General features: G+C 32.2%; 6 protein-coding genes and 1 non-coding gene across 7 annotated transcripts; 2 read left to right on the top strand and 5 right to left on the bottom strand.

Annotated features, from left to right (window-relative positions):
- Window positions 1-1,240: 1,240 nt before the first annotated feature.
- On the bottom strand, window positions 1,241-3,809 carry LOC124942508 (probable acyl-[acyl-carrier-protein]--UDP-N-acetylglucosamine O-acyltransferase, mitochondrial). The gene is made up of 9 exons (XM_047483029.1): window positions 3,681-3,809; window positions 3,522-3,619; window positions 3,328-3,452; window positions 3,146-3,254; window positions 2,116-2,325; window positions 1,947-2,030; window positions 1,758-1,862; window positions 1,580-1,669; window positions 1,241-1,507 (listed from the first exon to the last, which is right to left on the bottom strand). The coding sequence occupies exons 1-9, from the start codon at window positions 3,766-3,768 to the stop codon at window positions 1,412-1,414; spliced, it is 1,005 nt and encodes a 334-aa protein (XP_047338985.1). The 5' UTR covers window positions 3,769-3,809; the 3' UTR covers window positions 1,241-1,411.
- Window positions 3,810-10,423: 6,614 nt separating this feature from the next.
- On the bottom strand, window positions 10,424-13,369 carry LOC124942502 (inactive protein kinase SELMODRAFT_444075). Its single transcript, XM_047483023.1, has 8 exons — window positions 12,805-13,369; window positions 12,566-12,717; window positions 11,531-12,503; window positions 11,303-11,463; window positions 11,161-11,237; window positions 10,946-11,093; window positions 10,704-10,856; window positions 10,424-10,626 (listed from the first exon to the last, which is right to left on the bottom strand). Exons 1-8 carry the CDS (start codon window positions 12,965-12,967, stop codon window positions 10,588-10,590), a joined length of 1,866 nt encoding a protein of 621 aa, XP_047338979.1. The 5' UTR covers window positions 12,968-13,369; the 3' UTR covers window positions 10,424-10,587.
- A 1,178-nt stretch (window positions 13,370-14,547) lies between these two features.
- LOC124942503 lies at window positions 14,548-16,709 on the bottom strand. The gene is made up of 5 exons (XM_047483024.1): window positions 15,861-16,709; window positions 15,729-15,781; window positions 15,509-15,639; window positions 15,296-15,447; window positions 14,548-15,213 (listed from the first exon to the last, which is right to left on the bottom strand). The coding sequence occupies exons 1-5, from the start codon at window positions 16,621-16,623 to the stop codon at window positions 14,792-14,794; spliced, it is 1,521 nt and encodes a 506-aa protein (XP_047338980.1). The 5' UTR covers window positions 16,624-16,709; the 3' UTR covers window positions 14,548-14,791.
- A 1,432-nt stretch (window positions 16,710-18,141) lies between these two features.
- Window positions 18,142-19,835, top strand: LOC124943149 (phospholipase A2-beta-like). The gene is made up of 4 exons (XM_047483703.1): window positions 18,142-18,231; window positions 18,311-18,350; window positions 18,439-18,558; window positions 19,654-19,835. The coding sequence occupies exons 1-4, from the start codon at window positions 18,142-18,144 to the stop codon at window positions 19,833-19,835; spliced, it is 432 nt and encodes a 143-aa protein (XP_047339659.1).
- Window positions 19,836-20,707: 872 nt separating this feature from the next.
- TRNAP-UGG lies at window positions 20,708-20,779 on the bottom strand. The gene has a single exon. It is a non-coding gene; the product is annotated as a tRNA-Pro (tRNA).
- Window positions 20,780-20,875: 96 nt separating this feature from the next.
- On the top strand, window positions 20,876-23,586 carry LOC124941794 (histone acetyltransferase type B catalytic subunit). The gene is made up of 10 exons (XM_047482146.1): window positions 20,876-21,008; window positions 21,110-21,151; window positions 21,234-21,343; window positions 21,414-21,482; window positions 21,569-21,607; window positions 21,678-21,754; window positions 21,866-21,962; window positions 22,065-22,143; window positions 22,391-22,551; window positions 22,753-23,586. The coding sequence occupies exons 1-10, from the start codon at window positions 20,933-20,935 to the stop codon at window positions 23,377-23,379; spliced, it is 1,377 nt and encodes a 458-aa protein (XP_047338102.1). The 5' UTR covers window positions 20,876-20,932; the 3' UTR covers window positions 23,380-23,586.
- A 1,001-nt stretch (window positions 23,587-24,587) lies between these two features.
- On the bottom strand, window positions 24,588-26,223 carry LOC124942212. The gene is made up of 7 exons (XM_047482670.1): window positions 25,784-26,223; window positions 25,634-25,719; window positions 25,474-25,552; window positions 25,322-25,381; window positions 25,119-25,240; window positions 24,973-25,044; window positions 24,588-24,874 (listed from the first exon to the last, which is right to left on the bottom strand). The coding sequence occupies exons 1-7, from the start codon at window positions 26,114-26,116 to the stop codon at window positions 24,772-24,774; spliced, it is 855 nt and encodes a 284-aa protein (XP_047338626.1). The 5' UTR covers window positions 26,117-26,223; the 3' UTR covers window positions 24,588-24,771.
- Between the last annotated feature and the right edge of the window lie 46 nt (window positions 26,224-26,269).

The following is a 26,269-nucleotide window of genomic DNA, read 5'->3' as shown; positions in this document are numbered from 1 at the left end:
AAAAAATATGATAGCAAACAATAAAATAAGACTTGTTAAGAAATTATCATGGATATTAATGATAATGAGTAGAGAAACTTAATTTCTAAATTATTGATTTATTTGTATTGTGATGTTTAATAAGAAAAAAATATTCTTAGTTAGTACAATGAAGTGTTTAGAAAATGTTTTTTTTTTTTTTTTATTTAGTGTATCTTTTAATTCATGACATTATTCGTATAAATGCAATATAATCAAGTTATTTAGATAGGGTCGGTTATCGGACTTTATTCATAATATTATTATTTGTGTAGGTATATTTTTAACTTTATTTCTTAGTCGGACCTCCTACGATTATTACATTTTCCTCCACTTAAAGCGTTTAGAGTAAGAATCAAACATAAAACATATGATGATGATTTTAGTGGGTTATTATTTGTCTATACATGACCATAGATAATGTTATTATTGATATATATGTTTTTAATGTATTTTTAAAAGATTGGTCCATACATCAAACTGATTATATATGTTTTTAATGTATTTTTAATAAATTGATCCATAAATCAAATCGATTAAACCAACCAAACTTATCTACCGAACCATTAAACTGAGTCAATGAAATTTAGTCAACGATTTGAATGTGTATTAGAGCCTTACATCCTTGTGTACTAAGTTACAAGTTTGTTTAGACTAAATTATATAATTTATAAAAGAATTTTAAAAATAAATAAAACTAACTTTTGTAACATTTGGAAAGTATCGATTCCTTGAACACATTATAGGCTTTCATGCATGTTCATAGTTGGCAAATTTAAGTAATTATTTTAATACATGTTTTGATAGAAGATCTTGGATATTTAAATGGGTGTTTTCTCACTTGCTAAAGCACATAGAACCAAAGAGAAAAGAAAAGTATTTAACCCCATGTTTTATTTTCTAATTATACCCTTTATTAACACTTTTTATTTTTATTTTCTAAGCATAGGTTAAACTTGGCACTTATAACTATGACATGTGTCAATAAAACTTTCCAGGTATTACTATCATCTTCTTAAAAAAGGAAGTTTGATTCTTCAAAACTTTATGTAATTTAAATTTTCAAATAATTGAGGATATTTTTGTTTCATATCATGATCTTCAACTACCTTGTGTTAGATTCATGATCTCTTTTTCATTTGTGGGCAATTATCAAAAGGCAAACTGCCCACATCAAATGGGAACTTACAAATCTCTCAATCATAGGTAGGAGTTAGGTTTGAAACCAAAAAAATAAATTTCTTTAAAAACACTATCTTTAGTTATAGTATCTCAATCAAAGAATGTTTTGAAATATAATTTAACTAGACATATATTCATAAATGTGTTGACGGTTTCTCATTCAAACACAGCTTCAACTACATAAAGTGTTTTTTAGGCTCGTCGCCCAAGATTAAAACTTGCAGATACCTCGTCGTTCTTCACTGAAAGAATCGCGGATAGATTGCACCAACGAAAGCACTGCAGGCATGTTGCCAAATTCTTCATTCTGCTCGGAAAAAAATTGATGTTGTATTAGGAATATCTTCAACAACAATTCTTTTTTTTAAGTTTGACATACCACGCCAGCTAAACGATCGACAATGCCACCCTCAGATTTTGAATCGCTCATCATGAATATCTTCCTGTAAGCTGTTCTCAGGCTTCTAATCTAGACCCTTAAAAAATGTGATGTAGCATTTCAAAACTGCTAATGCTTTTATCATATTGAAAAAAAAAATATCCAGTTAAAACCGAACCTCTGCATCCGAAAATCCTCTCCTTCTTAAACCTTCCAAATTTAAACCATGAAGCTTGGCTCTTTCTCCTGATACCATTACATACTTTGGTACATCTTGCGAGACCTGGTATAAGTTTATCATCATCAAGATCATATTTACATCCAAAGTTCAGTAAGCAAAACGAGTTTTTTCCCAAAAAAAACTTACAACAGATCCACCGCCAATAAAAGAGAAAGAACCGATATTACAAAATTGATGAACAACAGTAGCTCCAGCAGTGTGAGTATAGTCCTACAAATAAATAAGAAAAAAAATCAAGCTTTACAATAATGAAATTTAACAGTCCCACTTTATAATAGAAAAAAGTGGAACTTACCTCGACAACCACATGGCCAGCTAGAAGAGTATTATTTGCAAATATGTTATTGTTGCCAATTTTGCAGTCATGAGCAATATGACAAGATCCCATAATAAAATTGTTGTCACCAATTACAGTTTTTTCAGTTGGCTTTGATGATCGGTGGATAGAGGCGTGTTCTCTTATCTCATTGTTGTTACCAATTACCAGAAAACATTCATCTCCACTCTACATTATAATAAACACAACAAACAAAAATAGTGTCATTTGACTCATTTCCTTTCCAACACCATAACATAAATTCTCTATTTCCTTGGGACTTTTCATATGAATCAACAGATGAGAAAATATTAGTGTCATTTCCTTTCCAACACCTTAACATAAACTCTCTATTTCCTTGGGACTTTCCATATGAATCAACAGATGAGAAAATATTAGTGTCATTTCCTTTCCAACACCTTAACATAAACTCTCTATTTCCTTGGGACTTTTCATATGAATCAACAAACGAGAAAATATTAATGGTTGGTTTTGGAAATGGTTTGGTATATGGTATCTCATCTGATCATTGACAGGCGGGTTTTCTGAGATACGCCTAAAACATCCATCGGAGGTGTCAAATTGGTAAGGTGGGTGTTGAAAGATTAGGAGCTTATTTTATTTGAGTTATAATTCCTTATCACATTATCTATAAGTCAACAATCAAATCACTCACTCAATTCATTAACCAAAACACCAATTACACTACAAAAGAGCATTATAAATAACCCCAAATCAAAAGACCTATAGACTACAAACTGTATAAATTTCAGGGTAATCTGACCTTCTATAACATATGTATCTTGATTTGTATCCCAAAATTCAGATACAACACCGTTACTAAAACAAGTCATTGTGACAGTATTGGGGTTGTGATAATGTTGAAACAACTTGAACTAGCAGCAGCCTAACATGATCTTATCTATAACCTAAAAGAACTAGAACATGATGCAAGAATAAACAATCATCAAAAACATGAAACAAAGGAAAGGGAATCAAGAATAGTCACCTTATACTTCAAATCTTGACATTTAACTCCAATCACAGCATGATGCCCAATTACATTATTATTCCCAATAGATGTATGTCCAGGAAGATCATCTCCAACCACTGCACCACTATGAAAATTGACAAGCACAAAGATGAACCAAATCTTCATTTAAGAAAACAAAACAAAAAGAATGAACTCACGGCATTAGAATACATCGATCACCCAATTCAGTTTCTCCAAAAACATGGCTTCCTGGATGAAGAAAACAAGCATTTCCCAGCTTAACAGAAGCTCCAACCGTGCAAAATGGGCCAATGGAAACACTCTAAAAAATTCAAAATTAAAATCCATTCATTCATTCATTCAATCTATATCTGTATTGGGTATTTCGTACCTTTCCAATGATTGCATCAGGATGAACGAAGGCCGTCGGGTGGATAGAACTTTCGAGTTTCTCATCGGCATCAAGTCTTGTTCCGTTTTCGACTACATCTGGAGGAAGTTCGAAAATCAAATAAAGTAACTAGTTGAGATAGAAATTGAAAAGACTAACTTGCTAGAGAATAGAAGCGTCGTAGAGGAAGAAGTGTTCTTAGAGGATAAGTAAGATTCCGGCGAATGTTGGAAGAGAAACACGACATGACCTTTCTCCGGCAGGCCAGCGAAGTCGCCGCAAACGTTAACCTGGCTCATTTTTTACACCATTTCTAATTCTAAGTTTTATATAATAAAAATCTCTTTTTTTTTACAAAGTTTTTTTCTAATTCTATTATTACTTAATTTCATATCACAAAATAGTTTTTTTTTTTCCACAACTAAACAATTAAATTCAGACATATAAAATCTCAAATGGTCAATTTTCGATCAAAAAAAAATATATAAGTAAATAATACAATTATACATAAAATTTTATATTAGCAAGAGTATATTAACTTTTAATAATAATTATTATATATATATAATTCAAATTGAAAACTTAATTATTAAAATTAGATATTAATTATAAGTATATAATTAAAATACGATTATTTTTAAAATTTTAACGTCGATAGGTAGATTTGGTAATTTAACTGCCACTAAATCGAGCAACCAAATTGTTGGATTCAGTTTGACCATTGTACAAATCGTCAATTTTTCAGATTGATCGGTTCTTAGTTCGGTTAAGATGATTTTAAGCATTTAGTAATGAACCAAGATAAATGATTCCATTGAAATAGTTAATTTCATACAAATTTTAAGTAGGTTCTTCCTCTTAAACAAAAATAAAAGATTTAGTGAGACTCTTAATTATTGGTCCGAATCTTCTTTCTCATAATCAAAATGAAGCAAAATATTATATTATTAAAATTGAGTTGGTTTAAAAAACGAAACTATTTCGGACCTATTTCGTTCCCGTTTCATTCATCGTTTTGTTTGTAACCTAAATATTTTCTCGTTCGGTCACTTCATCTCATCTGCAATAATTGTTTCACATTATTAATTTGCATATCTTTTAGTTTCACAATTTATTACGATTTATCATCTCTCTAGGCCATTCAATATTTTTTGGAAACAAGTTCATGATTCTTTGCCGGAAACTTATTTTCAAGATTTCGTCTTGAGAAGTTGACTCAAGTCCAGGCATCTTGAGAGCGTTATTGGACTTGTGTTAACTCATCAAGACAAAATCTTGATGAGTTTGGCAATTTTTGTTTGGAGCTAGTGCAAAAGTCATATAGACTAACAGAGGCAAAGTTTGAGAATGACAATAATACGAAAGCATACATCATCCATGTGAAGTGCGCATCACACGAGAGCGTTGTACAACAGCTATCAAGTGATGCGCACTTTACATAAGATCGGTATTCACTTGAGATCGTACAACATCCATATGAATTGTGTATCACACAATAGTGATGTATAGTAGTTATCGTGTAAAGTGTGCATCACACGAGAGCATTGTACATCAACTATCATGTAATGCGTGCATCACACGAGAGCGTTGTTCAACAATTATCGTGTAAAGAGTGCGTCACATTAGAGTAAAAAGAATTAAATCGAAAAAAAAATAGAATCTAATAAAAGATTGAAATGTGACTTAAAGAAAAATTCAAGAAAAAAAAACAAGAAAACAAATCAAACAAATCAGAAGATCATTCATAGCAGGAACGTCATCTTCAATTAACAAGTTCATTACAAAGATTGTATTGAAAAGACATCAGATGCTGATTCCAAATTGGAAGAGACTGATATGGTCGATTTGAAATATTTTTTAGCTTAACATATACCGACTATCGAAGAAGGCCAAGGTGTTGTTAAAGAAGAAATTGTTGAGAACATAGCAAAATCAGACAACATCGGTTATACAATTGAGAAGATCGTTAAAAAATTGAAAATTAGTCGATAGGTGGTCCCCATCTTTAAACTACTTGTTGATAAATAGTGGCGAAACTTGAATACTACGAGGAAATAATACAATTAGATGAATTGGTTAAATGAGAGTATGCGATGAAAGATGAGATTGATTATTTGACGTCGAATCAGACTTAGGAGCTCACCGAGCTATCAAAAGAAAAGAAAACACTTTACAACAAATGGAATTTCATAATTAAATAAGAAAATGATAAACAATAAGAACTATTTTGAGTTTGGTTGTGAAATATGACTTTTCATCTTCAACAAATGGATGTCAAAACTGTTTTTCTTCATGGTGATTTGGATGAAGAGATTTACATTCAATAACCACAAGGATTTGAAGTAAAAGGAAAAGATGAGTTTGTGTGTGAGGTTTAAAATAGTCTGTATAGTTTGAAACATGTTCCAAGACAATGGTACAATAAATTTGATAGCTTCACTAAAAATAACAATTTTATGAGGTCTGAAGTTGATCATTGATGTTATATCAAGAGATTTGATAATTGTACATTATTTTGCTCCTCTACATTGATGACATGTTGGTTACTGGAGCAAATTTGTATGAGATTAACAAGTTAAAAAATAGTTGTCTGAGAAATTTGCAATGAACGATTTGAGTGTTGCAAAAAAAAAATGGGATGATGATCTTTAATGGATAATAATTTCTCAAACTTTCACAATAAGAATATGTGAAGAAAGTTCTCAATAGATTCAACTTGCACGATGTTATTACATCTTATCTAGTCACACAATAGACCAAAGGCGATCTATGTACAAGCCTACTCGGGCTGTGGCATGGGTAGCCAAAAATATTTTTGTAAATGGTAATAACGATGGGAAAATATCGTCATTATTGGTGATTTTTCCGTCGCTAAAGGTGATTAATGATAGTAAACTAGGTATATTTTGTTTGTTGCTTGTTATTAAAAAAAATGTGTCTACAAGAGGGTTAAGCACATAGTCCGCAAACAAATTTAATTAGGCGCATAATTTGTCATCTAACGTGCTCGAACTTAGGATCTCTCAAGGAGGCTGGAGATATTCATCTCTTGTTGTCGTTAGGTTAGAAGAGGGGATTGTTTGCTTGATATTATTATCATCCTAGCTTGGGTATATTATAAATTTTAGCTTTGCCCTTATTTTAGACTATTTAAAGATCAGTCGTTTTTAATAGAGAATGAAAAAAATTACATGACCATAGTTCTGTATGTTTATGTCATTGGTTGTATTATGTATGCAATAGTTTGCACTCGACCAGACATAGCAATGTAGTGAGAATTGTTAGCATATTAATGAGCAACCCGGGTAGACAACAGTAAAGTGGATACTACAATACTAAAGTGGAAGTATGAATCTCGCTTGCTAAGGAGATTATGTGATTGTAACCATTTTTACGAGTATTTGGTCAAGACTACAAATTAAGTATTTTGCGATTTGATAGTCAGAGTGTCATTCATTTGTAAAAAAATCTGGTTTATAATAGAATAATGAAGCATATACAAGTTCGTGAGCAATTCATCTGATTAGCTTTAGAAAATGGAGTGTTAGCTCTTGAGAAGATTCACGGAAGCGAGAATCTGGTTGATATTCTGACGAAAGTTGTGACAAACAAGAAACTTAAGTTGTGCGTAACTTCAGTTGGACTTTTTCTTTAAAACACAGGATGGAGAGTCACTATCGATTGAGAGAAAATGAAGTTAGTTTTCAAGTGAAGATTGTTGAGTTGTGGAACTTACACTTATAATAAACTCTATAAAAATTTATTATAGTTTATTGGGTTGTGTTTGAGTTTAGGTCTAACCAAGAGTTATTTAGGTTTTATAACTTAATGTTTACCCTATAAATATTTTATTACTAAGAGTTTATATTGCAGCACGTGAATCTAGAGAGATAAATAGTGTGAGGCAAAAAATTAGTATTTATTCTTCTTCTTCATAATGAAATCAAGCAATTGTTGGAAGTGTACTTAACTTTTTTGAGTGAAGCACTATAAATTTATATCCTTTTGTGTTATTATTTTCTTACATTTTTATATATCGTTTCAAACATATCAGATTTGGGGCATCCAAATCCTAACAGATGGTTGTTGTACAACAGCTCTAATGTGAAGCGCTTAACAAGAGAGTTGATGTGCAGCAGCTCTCTGTAAAACACGCTCTCATGTGAAGCGAGCATCACACGATAGTTGATGTACATGTACGCTCTTAAGTGATGTGTATTAATGAAATACATTATCTTTCATCATTATCGTTGATGTTGTTGTTGGATGTTTTCTGAATATTAACAAAACATAACCATGTTAGTTCTCCAACATAACATTTCACACAAATAAAACATAACCTTGTTAGTTCTCAAAAAAGTGTCAAGCGTACCATTTTCGTGCACTACGGACCTTGTTTCCTGTAAAGATTCGTGTAATATGTTTCCAGACAAAGAAATCGTGAATGGTTTAGAGAGAGAAATCGTAAATCATAATAAAATTGTGAAATTGAAAAAAATGAGAACTGATGATGTGAAACGATTATGGGATAGGATGTGACAGGGCGGAAAACGATTTGGGTTACAAACGAAACGAAAAAGAATGGTCAAGCTTTGTTTCGATTTTTTTAAATCAACTCAATTTTAATAATATAATATTCTACTTCATTTAGTTGTTGGCAACAGAGGGGCATAGGGTGTTTGGGAGCAGAAGATTCGGAAATTATAAGTTCTTTCGTTTAGTAAAAAAACTTGTGTGTGGGCGTTTTTAGTTAATTTTGTTTCATTAAATTGATTAAATTTAATTATTTTTAAATTTAGGATATAACATTGTTAGATAAATTCATACCGGTTCGAATAAACCTAACTTAAACAAACTTCCCATGCAGGAACAAGAAACCGGACCGGATGAACAAAGGAAAACCAACTGAAGAAACCGAACCGGTCAAGCTACCAAACCGATCAAGAGTATTTGGTACGTGACCGCACAGAGGAAGGATCGGCCAAAGCTCAAAACCGGAACCATCATACAGCAGATCAATCCATAAGGCAAGAATAACCGGAAGAAGTCCGGTTACTTCACTACCAAAAGACATTCGGCCAAGTCAAGAGGCCGACTAGTACAAGAAGACACTTTGGGTATCTGTTGAGAATGATACCAAAGGAACAGACTGAATACTTCCATATCCATGCAAGTCTGAGGAAAGACTGTAGGCTGCAGGAAACAGTACTACCGGATCCTTCTACTTCGGGATAAGCCAGAAAGGAAATCTTCAAAGTACAGACAACTGTCCAAGCAGACAGTGTCTACATTGAGTAAAAGACAAACCCAGCAGGTCTATCCTGCAAACCGGAAGAACAGACCGGCAGGTCTGAGACGACCGCAGGTCTGAGACACTGAATCACTGCATCTCTGATCAGCCAATCAGATTCAAGGCTTCGAAATATGACCGTTGGCATATTTCACCTATAAAAGGAGGCAGTTGCAGAAGAGTAAATGCAGTTACAAGAGTTACTAAGTGGGACATTAAGTGAGACAAGTGAAGCGTTGAGAGCATTTACTACAAGTGATAACAGTGTGGTATTCTAAGAAAGCCTGAGTGCAAAATTCTAAGTGTGTTCTACAATTTCGGTGTAAATTGTAAGAGTATTATCGAGCAGAAAATAAGTCTCGATCGGATTGTATCTTGTATTCCTTAGTGAATATCCTTCTCGCGGTTTCGAGAGGAAGGGGTGACGTAGGAGTTTTATCTCCGAACATCCATAAAATCTGTTGTGTTATTTACTTTCTGTTGGCTTCATTACATAACCGACTAATTTATCCATACCGCTCCAAACCGACTCCATACTGACCATACCGAATATCCAGATAACCGAAACCGACCCACCATTCTTCAAATCTCCATCATCCGAAACCGATTCCGCCTATCATACACGTGTACCGCTTCAACCTGAAAGCAAACCTCTTCCGCGCTTGAACCTAGTTCAAGGGTTTGTGACAGGTTGTGTAGTATTGAAACCCCGGTGTTAATCTCTAACCGGATTAACCACCACCCTACGAGTGAGAACCGCTAACCGGTCCAACCCCCGGTCCTCCAGCGGCGATCTAGATCCTAACAAACATAATCCTAAAGTACGTACATAATACACTATCAACTGACTCCTTATCCCGGGAATTCGAAGTGGAACGAAGCATGCATGGATGACTTATACCGGGAATTCGAAGTGGAACGAAGCATGGATGGCTTATACCAATAATGTTTTCTAAGAGACAAAATGTTAATTTTGTTTTTGACTAATATCAAAATAAATTTAAAATTTATTTATTTTTAAATTTAGGATCTCATATAATAAATAACACTAAGATAGTTCAATCTGACAAGACCGTAAACCAGTATTGGTCATGTCTCTGTATCTAATCTGACAAGACCGTAAACCAGTATTGGTCATGTCTCTGTATCAACTAATGCATCTTCACAAACCCATGTCCCCCACTTAGGGGAGTCCGTTTTTCGATAGCTAACTAGAAGCTTATAGGAGAGCGCTAGCGTGCATACTTCTGTTGATGTGCCGATGGAATCTTTTTTACATTTTTTAGTCGGACAAATGTCAAGAGTGGTTTTTAAGAGATCAAATGTCACACGTTCAATTTCTATTTAAAACGTCTTAAATTGAAGAATATAATGAGTAGTTGTGGTGCTAACATCTTACATTATAAAATATATATAATGAATATATAATACATTTACCATCCATTACTCAAAATCATGTTTAGAAGGTTTAACTTCTTACATTCACAAAGAAAACAATATCAAATTATGATCCAATATATTGGATAGCTCTAATCTACTGGATATAAAATCAGATGTAATGTAAGTTTGTAGCCCATTTAGTAATACAAATTTGAAATTATAAAAAAAATGTACTCAATTATCAGCCCTAACTCCAACTTCTATTGCTAGTCATATCATTACATTACATATAATTTTCAGTCCACACTATAAACAGAACTGAAAAATAAAAAAGGCAAAGCAATGTATTTCAAACAAAAAACATATTTGAGCTGCACATTTTGTGTTCTTCAAAGTTCAACCAACAGTAGTGTCCTCTTCCAACAACCGGAGCACCTTATCATCGCAAAACAAAAGCATAAACATGAATAATTCTCAATAAAAAACATCATAAAATACGACAAACAACACACCTGAGACATTCTAGGCCTTAATTGAGGATCCCTCCTTATGCACAATGAAGCACATCGAATCATGGAAAAAATCTCAATCTCGGAATACTCTTCGTTTATTAGCCTCGGATCGATCAATTCCTTGATCGCTAGTCTCTTCAGCAAAGGCCGAGCCTAATTCAATATCAATATCAATAGTAAAAGTTAGTGTTCATCACAATCCACGCAAACAAAAGTTAAGAATTGTTTTCTTTGTCTTGTACCCATTCGGTTAAACATTGTTGCCCTTTCGGCCTACTGATATCAACCGCCTTTCTTCCTGTTATAAGCTCTACCAAAACAATTCCAAACGAATACACATCCGCTTTTTCTGTTATTTGCCCACTTTGAGTATATTCTGGAGCCAAGTACCTATAGATACAATCACACTGTCATTACTCGCACTTTACTTAAATCAACATCTTCTTGATGAATATACCCGAAAGTTCCAATGATTCTGGTTTCAACGCCCAAATCCCCATCCGGCTGCCATCTTGCTAATCCAAAATCTCCAACCTGTGATTTCATATTAGTAAAGTGAAGGATCAAAGGGAGAATTGAGGAGGGAATTCGACATATACCAATGGTTCGAAATCGTGAGTAAGAAGGATATTGTTTGGTCGCATATCACGATGAATTATGCAACCAACTCTACATTCTTCGTGAAGGTATCTCAAACCTCGAGCAGCTCCAACTGCAATCTTTTTTCGCGAAGACCATTTTAAGATAGCCTTACTATGTCCTGAAAAAATTGAAAAGATTTAGTTCAAAATCATTCTGTCATCAAATTGATTAAACAAAAAAGTTACCATAAAGATGAGTATCAAGAGAGCCATTGCAAACATATTCATATACAAGCAATCTTCTTCTATCCTCCACACAGAATCCAATCAGCATCACCACATTGCGATGTTGAGCGCAGCTCAAGACCTCCACTTCCGAGCAGAATTCTCGATCACCCTGAGAACTACTAGCAGACTTATATTGCTTCACGGCGATCATTCGTCCGTCTGGTAAAACACCACGGTGTACTGAACCAAACCCTCCTTCAGCCAAGAAATTCGATTGAGAAAACCCATCTGTGGCGTGTTCAAGCTCGATAAAAGAGAACCAATTCGGCGGTTTCCCGAAGACAGGCGCTTTCTCTTGACATATCGAACATAATGGAGGTGATTCTGACTGTGGGTTTCTTGATAACGATATAACATCCCTAACTTTCTTCTCTAAATTCACGTCAAATCCTAATTTCGTCATCCATGACTGCGATGAAGATGATAAACTCGTTGAAGGAGAACAATCAGGTTCAGAATCAGATTCTTCTTCTTCTTCATAAAGGTTTAGTCTTGTTCCTTCTTTCTTGAGATCCCAATTGATTTCAGATATCAAGAACGGCGAACCGTTAATATCCAAGCTTGATAACGATGATGTCCCGACATCGGTTGTACTGAAGGAGGTATGCTCCGGGCTGCTAACGGGTGTCACGTTTGGAACTCGAGTTGAAGAATGTTCTTGTTTAGATTCTGAACTGACTGGTAAAACGATACTACTCTGTTCTTCTTCATCCATTTGTCCTGTCTTGGACAATCCAAGTAAATTCAAACGAATCACTTTGGGTTGAGACCGTTTCATTACAGCTATATTACATTCAAGTTGTTCCAAACAATGTTGTTCTTCTTTCTTCAAACCTCTGTCTAATATAACCCAACTCGAATTAACTTTCTTAGCTTCAACAGCAACTAATCCACATTGTGAGCCCGATACCACTTTTAATTTAATCTTTGTCTGCAAAATTGAATTGGAATTGAGAATTGGGTATTGGAACAAACAAAAAACAAACAAATTACCTTGTTTGAATCATAAACATGATGAAGTTGAATCATCATTTGAGAACAAGTATCTGTAATATACTCCTTCTGTTCAGATAATGTTCCTAAAATGGAAGTCCATTGACCACCAGCAGTACAATCACTACTAAATTTTGGAATCCCCCATTTCCCTATAAATGGAAAGTAAAAGAATGATGAATTTCAAGTTTCCAATGATTATAGATAGAATAGAGAAGAAGAAGAAGAAGATAAATTACTTGAAGTGTTTGCAGGTAAGATGACAATCAGCTTGACAGAATCCCCAGGTTGAACAACATGAGTTAAAGCCCATACTAAAGCTGTTCTTGAAATCTCTTTACCTGCTTTCACAGCAACAATTACAACTCTATCATCATCTAAATCAGAACCCTTCTTCATCATCCAAAGAACACACTTTTCTTCTTCTTCTCTCTCAGAGGGAAAGTATCAAACAGGTTATGGGCATGAGAAACGTGTTGTTGGCTGAAAGCCTGAAAATGGGGGAGACAACGGGAAAGAAAAAGGGTGTTGCAGACTTGCAGGCCTACATTGACATCATTATCTAATTGTTGGTTTTGATGATTGAGATTTATAAATAAAAATGAAAAAATGGACCACCATGAATGAGCTGTGTAGTTCTGTATATGAAAATATATATATGAATCAGTACAAAGAGAAAAGGGTAGAGTATGAATCGGCCATGGATGGATGGATTGAAGAAAACGAAAGGTAAACAAACGCAGCCCAACAAGGTCCCGGGACATGCGTTGTCTAGTAAACGACAATGGCTGAAAATTTTCAGCTTTTGGAGCCAGCCACAGACTCAACAGTGAGAGAGAAGACAAAATTTGATAGTTGATTGATCATCAAACTTTAATATTAAAGTTTCTAAATATTATTGTCATTTATCTATTCATTCATCTTTTTTTTTATTAATTAATTTATCCTAACATCCTAATATTATAAATAATAAATAAATTATTATGGTCATTTTATCGGTTAATCGCGGTATTTTTTTTTGGTATATATTGTAACTTTGAATATTCGTGTTTTTTTTGTTAAAGTTAAGCTACTTTTATTTATATTATTTATATGATATTTTCGTTAAAACAATGTAACGATAGGTACTTAAGTCCATCGTATGTGTATAACAATTTAATGGTTAGTATTCAAATTCTCATATGCTTATGACATTTATACAAAACTAATCTGAATTATTTGTTTTGAATATTAATGGTATTTTAATTAATATAATTTAAGTTGTAGTATTAAATTCTCGATGTGAAAATCTGATATCATATCGTCGAATATATATAATTGATGTAAAAAAAATCAAATCAACTCAATCTAAAATATTCAATTTTACAAATTATCAACCATTTAAGATATGCATGAAACAATTTCATAGAATTGATGTTAAATGAGTAAAATTGAGGTAATTTAATTGTAGTTACATTGTTACAATTAAAAAGTAAATTTAATGATAAATATTTTGTTTTTTTTTTCACATTTGAGAGAATTATTCTATATTTTGGTTATTTGATGTTTTTTTTAAGTTGTCTAGAAAAATATTGTTTGAATTTTATAAAGATAAATAAGAATGTTTTAGTATATTATTAGAATATAGTAATGTTATATAATTTATTTATTTTTATAAAAAAAAATGGAATAAAATTCTAAAAAAACCCAGATCATCATAGCAGCAACTCAATCATTGAATCATTGGCAATTGAAAATAAGTGTCATTTCAAAATGTAGAAAATGTCATAATAGAATTTCTTGATAATTAATCCCAGCTGTGTATTGTATTTTGAAATTGAAGAAGGTACAAATTATTGGTTCTCCATTTGTCTGAACCCTAAACTATATATATAATATATATTTAATTAATTATTGATTTTTGACTCATTATATAATAATCATGAAGAATTGCTTACAACAATTTCCCTTTTTTCTTGTCTTACATGTTTGGAGTTTTTTCCCAATTTTATTCCTCATAAAAATACTCTTAAAATAGGCATCTTTTCATGAAATATCAATTTACTAATAGAAAGAGTTTGTCTCATTGATTCTACATCCTCAGAATGAACTAAATTGCCCTTTCTTCAGTTGTTTTGAAAACCTCGAATTCGATCATAGTCATTTACTCATTTTAACTCAATATTAATCGAAACATCATCACACAAAAATTCAATCCTAGATTTAGTGATGGAAACAGGAAAACCTTCAATCTTCATCTGAATCTTCTTCGTTAGAGACAGGATTCTCAATCTCGCTGTCGCTATCCATCTTTTCCGATGCTTCAGAGTTCCCTCTCAGATTGTATTTAGTGAACTTTATCGGCTTTTCCTTTCGCTTCTTTTTTTCTTGCTTACGTTTTCTTCCACTTTCATTCTCACCCAACTTCATCTTCTGGGCAGCAGCCATAAATTTGGCATTCACATCTTCTCCTTCTTCATCTTCATCTACTTTGTCCTCTCCCTCCTTATCTACATAAAAGAGGTCGTCATCTTCGAATTTCGCATCTCTGTCAGATTTAACTAACTCATCCTCTGATTTAGATTTCTCCATAGCCAACCTGGCTCGGGATTCTATAGTTCCATCCTCGAATAGACTAAATCCCTGATCCTGTAGTTTAAGTAACCACTCTGAATGGACAACAAAAGAAGAATCTCAAACAAAACACTCTTTAATTGAATACATATAAGTTGACAGATCGAAAACACTTACGTAGAAATGCTTTAGGTGAGGATCCACTTGGTTTAGCAACCTTACTAATCAAACCAATCTCATTTTTGACCAATTTAATCAGTTGAGAAGGTATATTTGACGTAGAAAACGCGTTTATGTAAGAAATGGCTTTCGCTTGATCATCGCTTCTCCTGCAACCACGACAGTGTAAGACTTGTTGTTTATGTAAATTTATAAATTTGTCATTCTTACCTATAGATTTCTACAGCTTCATGTGTAACAATCAATCTAGCAAGTGCAGCATTCTTCGAACACAAAGAATAAGCAGATAATATTACAGCATCACATACAATTTTCCTAAGAAAACCCTCATCTTCAGATTTCTGTCAAATGCATTCAAACAGAAAAAATGGTGGTAAACATAGGATCAATCGCATCCGAAATCTCAATTGAAGATAATAGTAATACTAACCAAAAGGGAGGTTACTGGCAAAGTTTGATCAAGCAGTGTCCTCACTAGTATCTCTGGAAGAACATGAAGGAACATAAATCAGCTATTTAAGATTGGAGTAATCGAAACAAGGGTTTAAGAAAGAAAACTAACCAAAGAAGTAAACATGGTGGAAGCCGGTTATTGAGCTAATAGACCAAGTTATCAAATCTTTCTGCAATTCCTGTTTTGAAGTTCCTCTGTTTATATCTAAGCAAAATCTAAACAGAAAAGCCTCCATGATCACTGCCCCAGCAAGCTCATCAGCACCATTGTTGTCTTCTTCACTGAGCCACTGAATAATTCCATCACTCAAAAGTGGGAAAAACAACTTAGAACCACCAATTTCATCCCCACCTATCCAAACTCGAACTAAATCTTCTAAAGGTCGAATAAGACATTTTTCAGCATGATCTCCAGAGCAGCAGATGTTAATAAACGCAAGGATTGAAGCAGACAAAGAGTTAATCCCTTGCATTACCTTTTTCTCTGTCTTAGAACTGATGCTTTGGGATTTCATATCAACAACTAAGTTATGCAATTCATACAGTACCGGAGCCATCAAGATAATGCTTTCTGAAGAAGAACACGAAACCGAACAAGCTGAAATTAACCCAAACAAGTTCTTGATGGCTTCTAATCGACCCAATAGCTCGTCTTTTGGTGGATTTGAGCTCCGAAACTTTAAAGCAGAGTAAACCCATATCGTTTCGACAGGTGGGTTTGCTCGAATTTGCATTAATTCATAGAAATTCGACACGAAATCTTTGTGAACGATGTTTGATTTGCTTTGCTGGTCCAATAACTCTTGTATGGATTGATTAAGAGAAACTTCGTACTTATCCATGGATGCTGGTTCAATCATTGTAGACGCCATTACAATGAAGACTTTCAGTAGTTCAGCAGTGAGTTCGTAGAGGGCAAGATTTGGTATCAGAACTAGGGTTTACAGTTTGGAGACAGGTGAAAGAAGGAGACTTTAGGTTTAGGGTTTTACGAGGGCACGGTTCCAATGTATAGAGTCTACACTTGCTTACTGTGGGTCTGCGGTCATCAATTTTAAAGTAACTAATTAAAATTCTTTTTTTCACCTATATCTTTTATTTTATTCTTGCACTAAATTCATTTGTTTTACCTTTATTAATAAAAGTTTAATCCTTAAAAAAAAAAAAGTTAAACAATATTTGTATTTAATTAAAATTATTAAATAATACAACTCAATATAATTTGGCTTAATGATTAAAATATGTATTTAAAAATAGTTATAAAAATAATGTGAAATATAAGGTGTGAGTATTCATTTTGTACATTAAAATGACATTCACGTTTATTTGAAAAAATCTCAAATCTAAATAGATTAAGAGATGGTTTATATTGGTTTTAATTTACTATAAAATTTGCACTAAATAAAATAATAACAATAATAATAAATATATAAGTATAAATATATATAGTTTTAAGAGAATAATAAAAATTATATTGTTTATTATAAAGTTCAAAGTGAAATTATGATTTGGAACATTTACTTTCAAACATGACCATTGTTTACACTACATTATTAAATAAATAACTAAAAAATCATACCATGTATCTAATTTCAACACATTGAAAGTTTTGACAATCAATTATCTCAATTTTTTAGTCAAAATCATAAATTTACTAAATTTCAATAATTAAATTAGTTATACGAATATTTAATAAATAATACAACGGTAAAATTGAGACTCCTTATTGGAAAAAATTAAAATTTTAGACATTTTCTTTCAAACTTTATAATTTGGAGTTTCGTAATTAAAAATAAAATTTTATCTTTAACGATTTTTTTAATGCGTTTACTTATTATTACTTATTATTATGTGTCTTACAAAAAAAAAATTATATAAAATATATCGAATTAAGAGTTTTAACTACCATTTTTTTTAAATAAAAAATTTAAATTTGACATTTGACAAACAAGTATCATTATATATTTATTATTAAGAGACTATACTTGTATATTTTTTAAATTTTAGCCACCATTAAATCAACAAACCAAAACTTTAGATTGAATAATTAATTTAGTAAATTCATGAAATGTGATTAAAAAATATATTTAAAGTAACTTAAAATATCAAAATTGAATGGCAAAAACAAAAAATCTAAAAATAAAGTTAGTTAAGAATTGAAAAATCAGTTATTCTAATATTTGCCATAGAAGGCAATTTCCCAAAACCCTCCTCTACTTGTATGGAATTCCTTTAACAAAGGAAGGATAGTAAAGTAATTTAACGTTCTCCCTCTCCTAAAATGGAATTTAGTTACAACAGAACGGAAATAAGAAGAACGAACTCAGACTCTCTCTCTCTATACACTTCATTCTCTCACAATTCAACAGAGCTTCAAAAGAGCTTCAACAATGGCGTACGGCGTTTCTTCAACAACCGCAATAGCATTCTCTGCAATCATATTCATTCTCTCCATTGCAGATGCTTCCGTCGATACTAAGGTTTCATCTAAACATCAATCTATGTAAACGATACGATACGATCTAAATCTATAACTGTGTTTGATTGTATTGATTACAGCTCAAATGCACCAAAACATGCATCTCCGACAGCTGCGATAGTAAATCTCTATGATCTTTTTCATTAGAAATAGTATGATTCTTCAGTTTTCTTTTCTTATGAATGAATGAATGATAATTTCTCTCCAGATGTGGCGATTAGATACGGTAAATATTGCGGAATTGGATGGACTGGTTGTCCTGGTGAAGAACCTTGCGATGATCTTGATGCTTGCTGTAAGCATCAGGATGCCTGCATGGATAAACATGGTAATTATCTGTCCAAATATTCTTTACTCATTAATATTCATGTTCATATGTATAGCTAGTTCATCTATTCTCAATCCAAATCCAATATCATGATCTCTGTTTTTCTGTATGAAACATATGTATAGCTAGTTCATCTCAATCAAAATCCAAATCCAAATCCACTATCATTGATCTCTGTTTTTCTGTATAAAACATTTAAATTGATATTTATAGCTAGGTCATCTCATCTGAATCCATATCCACTATCATTGATCGCTGTTTTTCTGTATGAAACATTTGAATTAATATGTATAGTTAGGTCATCTCATCTGAATCCAAATCCACTAGATCTTTGTCTGTTTGAAACATTTAAATTGATATGTATAGCTAGGTCATCTCAATCCAAATCCAAGTTCAAATCCACTATCATTGATCTCTGTTTTTCTGTATGAAACATTCAAATCGATATGTATAGCTAGGTCATCTCAATCCAAATCTAAATCCAAATCCAAATTCAATATCATGATCTCTGTTTTTCTGTATGAAACATTTAAATTGATTAGGTCATCTCAATCTGAATCCAATTCCACTATCATTGATCGCTGTTTTTCTGATCAAACATTTAAATTGATATGTATAGCTAGGTCATTTCAATCAAAATCCAAATCCACTATTGATCTCTGTTGTTTTGTATGAAACATTTGAATGGATATGTATAGCTAGGTCATCTCAATCCAAATCCAAATCCACTATCATTGATCTCTGTTCTTCTGTATGAAACATTTAAATTGATATGCATATCTAGGTCATCTCAATCCAATCTGCATGAAACATTTAAATTGATATGTATAGCTAGGTCATCTCAATTCAAATCCAAATCCACTATCATTTGATCTCTGTTTTTCTGTATGAAACATTCAAGTTGATATGTATAGCTAGTTCATCTCAATCCAAATCCAATATCATTGATTGATCTCTGTTTTTCTGTATGAAACATTTAAATTATTATGAATAGCTAGGTCATCTCAATCCAAATCCAAATCCAAATCCAATTCCACTATCATTTCTCTGTTTTTCAAAAGTAAACCCTAATTATAATGATGATATTGTTTTCAGGTGTAGGAGATGTGAGATGTTTCCATATTCTGAACAATTGCATAGATGATTTGAAGAAGTCTGGAAAGAACAATGGATTTTCTCTAAAGTGTCCATATAATGTGGCCATTCCCACCATTATACAGGACACAAATATGGCTATCTCCCTTAATGATTTGCGAAACAAAGTCATGTCTAAATAAATATTCAAGAAACCAACCCCCCCACATTCCATCATCCATCAATTCAATACATATATAATATACCTATTTGTATCATTAAATTCTTACTATATTATTAAAAGGGGGGAGGAAATGACTTTTTTTTATTTGTTTTAATTTCCGGTATGTAACCAGTTTTGTAATTGGTTGTTTTTGAGATATTCTATTAATTATACAATAAGTTTCATTTCATGAATATAAAATGTTGTTTTGTTTCATGTATTTGTTTACTTTTTGTAAGTTTTAAATAAATGACTTAATTCCGAATCAAAAGATAAATCTCTTTTACTATTATTTTGTTATGGTACGTATTGCTTAGTTCATTTTCAAGTTAGTTCGGATCTTTTTAATATCATCGTAGATAAGAATGGAACTAAATCCCTTGTCGTTAAGGTTAAAAACTTAATATTATCTTGTAGCACCACCACAACACTGATTCTTGTTATTTTTCTTAGCCATTTTTTAACGGAATTTATTCTTTGAAAGAATAGAATGACCTTATTTTAATATGTTTTTATAGTGCAAATCAAAATTTACTTACTAAAATGACCTATAGTAGTTTGTATATGTTTTTTTTTTTTGGGTGAGAATCAAATTTAAAAAATGATAGAATGAATCTATTATATTGTATTTGATATCTTAAATATGACATTTTATGACATTACTTTGTTTTATTGAGATTCAAATTCAAAATATTTGATCAATATTATATATAACATTTGATGGTTTGAAAAAAAAAAGTAATTTTAATATGAATTAATTATATGGTATTTGATATATAAAATAAGAAATTTTATTAAATTAGGAATGAAACCAAAATAGTTAAATGTGTTGAAAAAAATAAAAAGTTGAAAGGGGCGTTCCGAGAATCGAACTCGGGACCTCTCGCACCCAAAGCGAGAATCATACCACTAGACCAAACGCCCTTATTTGTTTAATTTTATATATTGTATAATTATAATAAATTCATCTTTGTGTTGTTGAATCTATAAAATTAGCGCTAAAGATGGTCTGTTTCCCGCGCCTCGCAACAATAATTATTTATCACCCTTACGAAACCCTAAAACCATCTAACGAAGATGGGAACGAAGAACAGCTCCTCCGATCTCGTCTCCGAATCAAGGAAACGTCGTTGCATCAAGGATCCAGTAGTCGGTAACTGATCTTCCCTTCACTGTTTTCTTTCAATTTCGACTTCATTCTTTCATTTCTATCACTTATCATCTTTAACTGTCGTTTTCCGTTCAAATCTCTAGATTCCGGCGTTGTTCCTGATGAATGCATCAAAATTTATCTAGGTATGCTTCAGTTATTACTAGACATGATTATTCTCTATTTACTTTCATTATAAACTCTATTCCTTGTTGTTTATTGTTAAAGTTTCAAGCAAAGAAGAAGTAGATTCTGTAGACATCTCGCCTCTCCAAGATTTGGATCTCAATCAGTTTTTTGAAGAAGATGATAAAATTTATGGTTATACTGAATTAAAGGTAACATTTATCCTTCAACTTTGGATGTGTTATGTTGTTCTTAGTTTGATATATTTAAGAAAATGTGTAGATAACAATCTGGGTCAGTACTATATCATTTCATGCTTATGCTGATATTAGCTTCCAGAAAAAATCTGATGTAAGTTTTTCACCTTTCTTTTCAAAAAAATCTTTTATGTGTTATTCATAACCAGCTAAGATTGTTTATCTTGTGATGTTTTAAAGGGAGGCAAAGGTATCACAGATCTGAAGTTTTGCCTTCAGGTATGATGTTCATCAATTTTTTTTTCCTGCCTTCTTCATGTAAGCACTTTAATTCATTTTTTTCTTGCAGAAAATCTTTGGTGAGAATCTTATTGACAATAAAGATGACTTCAATCAAACATTTTCAACTGAAATTGGATTTGTCAAGTAAGATTTGTCATGAACTTATTAATTATTAATTATTACTAATGGTTTCAATTTTGTTTTATATCTTGAATTTTAGTTTTGTCTTGTCTTGTGAATTTTGTTTTCAACTAGATCTGTTGTCTCGAATGGAGAAGTGTTGAAACAGAATTCCCATGGTGCTCATGGAAGCAAAAAGTCTGTCTCTGAAGGAGATCTTTCTGATGTTGAGGTGACTTTCTTAACATATATCCGCTCCACACTTGATGAGTAATTTGTATTAGATTTGAAAGTAAATGCATCCCTTTCTTCTCTATGCATCTGTATTCCCCAGGTTATTCGGATTGTGGATATCATGTCTGTTGGTACTCTGTACAGCCGATTGGTTCCTTTTGTTCTTCTCCTCATAGACGGTAAACCCTTTACCCAGTTCATTCAGACAAGATTTTAGTAACCCTTTGTTTGGTTTGGAAAAAATTGAAACTAGAATTGGAGGTTCAGTTCCAAATACGCTGTTTGCTAGACTTCTTAAGTTTCAGTTTCCTCATCCCCACTCCGAAATTGCAGTTCTATGATTTCTAATTTCAGTACTTGCCTAATGTGTTTTAGTGCTTATAGTATAAACATCAGTATTGGTAACCCGGATTGTTTTGGTAACAGGTAGCAATCCCATTGACATTACTGACCCATGCTGGGAGATTTTTGTTATTGTGAAGAAAAAGCGTGATGAAGAAGTGGACAACCATGTTCAACTGCTTGGACTTGCTGCACTTTATCGATTTTTCCATTATCCCAACAGTTCACGCTTGAGACTTGGCCAGGTTTTTATTTACTTCTGTCGTGGATAAATAATTGTTTGGTTCGAATTATTTGGGGTTAATCACAAATAAGCCACCATCCAATCATACATTCCCTCGAAAAAGTTGATTATTTGAGTTAAATGACTAAAATATTCTTTGATGATTTCAATGATTAACTGAATAATGTTAGGTTTCTTCTTCTTGTATTGTTGTTGCTGGCAGATACTTGTATTGCCTCCATATCAAAAGAAAGGCTACTGTCGTTTCCTACTGAATGCCCTCACAGAATTTGCACACAGTGAAGACCTTTACGATTTAACAATCGAAGAGCCGTTGGACTCCATTCAATACATACGTACATGCATCGACATCGAGCGCCTGCTTGCATTCGAACCAATTAAAACCGCTCTAAATTCAACAGTGTTGCGTCTGAAGCATGAAAACCTATCTAAGAAAAGTGAGTCTAGTTATTTTGGGCCACCTCCAAGCGTGACCGAGGAAGTTAGGAAAAGCTTGAAAATTAATAAGAAACAGTTTCTTCAGTGTTGGGAAGTGCTTACTTATATTAGCCTGATTGAAGGAGGAGGAGACAAGTACATGGAGAATTACAAGACGGTTATTTCGGATCGAGTTAGGGCTGATATTATAGGAAAGGAATGTGGGAATAGGAAGAAGGTGATCGATATTGAGACTGAATTCGACGAGGAAATGTCGTTTGTGATGTTTAATGGTCCCGGGAATCCGGTTGAGGAAAATGAGAAGGGTCAAGAAGAGCAGATGAGGGAATTGGTCGAGGAAAGGATGAGAGTTATCGAGTCGATTGCGGCTAAGGTTAGCAATAGCAATTGAAGAAATTATCAATTTTATTGCAGAGTTGAGTCTTAGTAGAAAACCTTTCAAATGTTTTATCACTTTGATGATAGAATGAATGAATTTGTGTTATCTATCTAAAATTGCATCATTTATGATGACACTAATTTTGAACCTATTTGATAACTTTAAAATGGGTGATTTTGCTCGAAATTGCTAAAGTTCAAACTTTTTATTTTTGTATCAGATTGATTTTTGGATCATATTTTGCAGAATAAAAGTTTGATTTTGTTTTCTTAACTTTGTATTAAAAGCTTGGATCAGTTGAGTCTTTAGTAACCAAATTAATTATTAATTGGATTTTCTAAAAGTTTAATAACATAAGTTAATGATTTATTTTATATTTTAAATGTGATCTAAATTATTTTATAGAAGTTTTAATAATTGAAAAACATATAAATCTAAAATTTGTCTTAAATCATTTTATATATTTTAAATGGTTATATAAATTGTTTTTTTTAGAAATTTTGATGAAACATACAAATCTAATATTTATAGTAATGGTTGTTAAAATAACATTTTTGTTTCGTAACATAATTGATCAAATAATTAAATATGTATTTTAATTAAATTTATTTGTAATTATTTTAAATTATATATTTAAATATGTAATAAGAAGAAAATTTTTTTAACCCTTAATATTAATCCTATTAATTTACTTTATATAGGGATGACAAAATTTCACCCGACACATAAACATGTCAGGATAGGGTAATGTATTTTTGAGTTTAAATGAACCGGTTTAACTTAATTAATAATTGTCAAAATTGGATCGATATAAATGACCCAAAATAAACCCGCAAACCATTTTTTTTTTTTTTAGAATTTTGTGTTTGTCATTTCCTACTCACTTACTCGTTTTGTAGTCTTCTGTAAGCGAATTAACACTTACTCGTTTTATAGTCTTTTATAAACAAATTTTTTATTTAATTTTCTTATTTTTTTTTGTGTTAATATCATTTTATAAACAAATTTGTGATTTAATTTCTTGGGATTTCAATAGAATAGAATTAGGCTTAGATCATTACAATTAAACAACCAAATTAATATTAGAGATTTTGACCCAAATTACCCGCTAAACTACAAACCCAAACCCAACTCAAAATGAATTACCACTCCTACTTTAATTCCTGGCATAAAATTTTAACCCTTTTGTATAATCATATTTAATTCAGAAAGAAGTAATCTAGAACTTAAAATTTAATATTTAACCTTCAGTTACAATTTTATCAAAGGATTATTCTCAAATTAAAACTTAACTGCATCATTCAAAGATTTTACATACTTTGTATTACACATTACAGACATTTGTTCTATCTATTGAAGTAAAATTGCAAAATGAAGATCACATATTCTTCTTCCATTTGCTGCCTATATTTTATGAAGACTGTAACCAGCAGCCTCTGACCTTAATTCCTCACTCCAACTTTCAAATTCAGATCCACCAAACACAACTTGCTTTATTCCAACATAACTGCCAAAACACAACAATCAATAACAAGTCAAATCATGTTTTTTTTCAAATCAAAATAGATAAGAATTGAGAAGAGCTTATTGTTATATATAACTTACTCTGAACTTATCTGTGTCAATGCATTTATTAGAATGTCCAACATTAAGGGTTCATTTGTACCAATATCAACCCTGCAAATAAAAAATATTTGTCTCTCAATCTTTATTAAGGTAGACCTAGATTCAAAGATCTAAGTTAAAATTACCATATACGGGCTAAGTTATCTTGAATCTCAAAATCCCCGATGTTGTAAAAGGTCGTCGGAGTTGCATTTGCTCCTTGATTCGCATCATAAACCGGTCTTTTGTCCAAAGGAGATTGAGACAACTGAAAACATATTCAAAACAAAATCTTCAATCAAATACAAATGTTATGTTTGTCAAAAATCAGACTACTAAGTCTTCTTACTTGCATATTCATGGAGTTGCATCCACCAAGACGACCAATAATATGCCATGAACGAATTGCCTGCATTACATTTACACATGAACCCTAATTTACAAAATGTGTAGTAAATATGCAAAGTTTGATAGTAAAAACTATAAAGAAAGAACACTTACATCAGTAATCAACTTAACATCCTTCTCAAGAGGAATATTATACAATTCAAACCATATGTATGAATTTGAGAAATCAAATCTATATCATAAAACAAAGATTAGGGTTTGATAAAATTGAAAAAAACAGTAGTAAAGAAGAATCTATACATAGTTTGCTTACTTGTTGAATTTCACTTTCATGGGTTTTGCTGAACCAGTCTTAGTTTGCAAGATTTTGTTCCTTTTCTTACTCAATCTTTCTTCTATCTGAAACAAACCCTAGAAAATCAGTAAAGAAGAACAATTTCAACAAGTTTATTTATGAATTCACCTTGGATTGAGCTTTTTCAGGGTCGTCGAGACAAGTACCGAGAATATCAGAGAATTCAGGGTTCTTATCAAAAGTTTTCTCTCCTACTGCATCTTCTCCTCCCCAAAATGCATCCGTTGACAAGACTTGGTCTTCAGGTTCGCCGCGGGAATTGAAATCGGTCTGACCCTTTGCATTAATCCGTGATTTGAAATTGTGGGTTTGATGTGGTTTAGTTGTGCGAATCGATTGAAATGAAAGTGTGGTTGGGGATTGGCGGGAAAATGAGGAAGATGAAGGAATGGAGTGGATTGTTATGGGTTGTGGGCAGGAAGACATTAATAATGTAAACATGCTATAAGGAGGAGAAATCGGTTGATTTCTCTATGGTTTATTACAGGCACACAAAACCCTAGCTAAACCCTTGCAGACAGACTGCTGATGATGGAAGAGGAGAAATTTGTGAACTTTTGTGTTTATGTGCAAATTTTCATATAAAAAAATCAT

This window comes from Impatiens glandulifera, chromosome 6, assembly GCF_907164915.1.
Source record: "Impatiens glandulifera chromosome 6, dImpGla2.1, whole genome shotgun sequence".
Classification (NCBI taxonomy): domain Eukaryota; kingdom Viridiplantae; phylum Streptophyta; class Magnoliopsida; order Ericales; family Balsaminaceae; genus Impatiens; species Impatiens glandulifera.
This window is presented reverse-complemented; position numbering and strand designations above follow the sequence as displayed.

Bases quoted from the DNA above. Each gene is read 5' to 3' on its own strand.
- LOC124942508 (XM_047483029.1), bottom strand. From the start codon at position 3,768: ATGTCGTGTTTCTCTTCCAACATTCGCCGGAATCTTACTTATCCTCTA. The intron at 3,453-3,521 runs GTACGAAATACC...TGAATTTTTTAG, and splicing joins CTGATGCAATCATTGGAAAG to AGTGTTTCCATTGGCCCATT. The intron at 2,326-3,145 runs GTGACTATTCTT...ATTATAATGTAG, and splicing joins GTCAAGATTTGAAGTATAAG to AGTGGAGATGAATGTTTTCT.
- LOC124942502 (XM_047483023.1), bottom strand. From the start codon at position 12,967: ATGATGAAGAAGGGTTCTGATTTAGATGATGATAGAGTTGTAATTGTT. The intron at 10,857-10,945 runs GTACAAGACAAA...ATATTGAATTAG, and splicing joins AACAATGTTTAACCGAATGG to GCTCGGCCTTTGCTGAAGAG. The intron at 10,627-10,703 runs GTGTGTTGTTTG...TGCGATGATAAG, and splicing joins TAAGGCCTAGAATGTCTCAG to GTGCTCCGGTTGTTGGAAGA.
- LOC124942503 (XM_047483024.1), bottom strand. From the start codon at position 16,623: ATGGCGTCTACAATGATTGAACCAGCATCCATGGATAAGTACGAAGTT. The intron at 15,640-15,728 runs GTTAGTATTACT...TGCATTTGACAG, and splicing joins TGCCAGTAACCTCCCTTTTG to AAATCTGAAGATGAGGGTTT. The intron at 15,448-15,508 runs GTAAGAATGACA...TCGTGGTTGCAG, and splicing joins GAAGCTGTAGAAATCTATAG to GAGAAGCGATGATCAAGCGA.
- LOC124943149 (XM_047483703.1), top strand. From the start codon at position 18,142: ATGGCGTACGGCGTTTCTTCAACAACCGCAATAGCATTCTCTGCAATC. The intron at 18,232-18,310 runs GTTTCATCTAAA...TATTGATTACAG, and splicing joins ATGCTTCCGTCGATACTAAG to CTCAAATGCACCAAAACATG. The intron at 18,559-19,653 runs GTAATTATCTGT...TATTGTTTTCAG, and splicing joins TGCCTGCATGGATAAACATG to GTGTAGGAGATGTGAGATGT.
- LOC124941794 (XM_047482146.1), top strand. From the start codon at position 20,933: ATGGGAACGAAGAACAGCTCCTCCGATCTCGTCTCCGAATCAAGGAAA. The intron at 21,152-21,233 runs GTATGCTTCAGT...TTATTGTTAAAG, and splicing joins ATGCATCAAAATTTATCTAG to TTTCAAGCAAAGAAGAAGTA. The intron at 22,144-22,390 runs GTAAACCCTTTA...TTTTGGTAACAG, and splicing joins TGTTCTTCTCCTCATAGACG to GTAGCAATCCCATTGACATT.
- LOC124942212 (XM_047482670.1), bottom strand. From the start codon at position 26,116: ATGTTTACATTATTAATGTCTTCCTGCCCACAACCCATAACAATCCAC. The intron at 25,382-25,473 runs GTAAGTGTTCTT...AATGTAATGCAG, and splicing joins ATGTTAAGTTGATTACTGAT to GCAATTCGTTCATGGCATAT. The intron at 25,045-25,118 runs GTAATTTTAACT...TTTTATTTGCAG, and splicing joins GATAACTTAGCCCGTATATG to GGTTGATATTGGTACAAATG.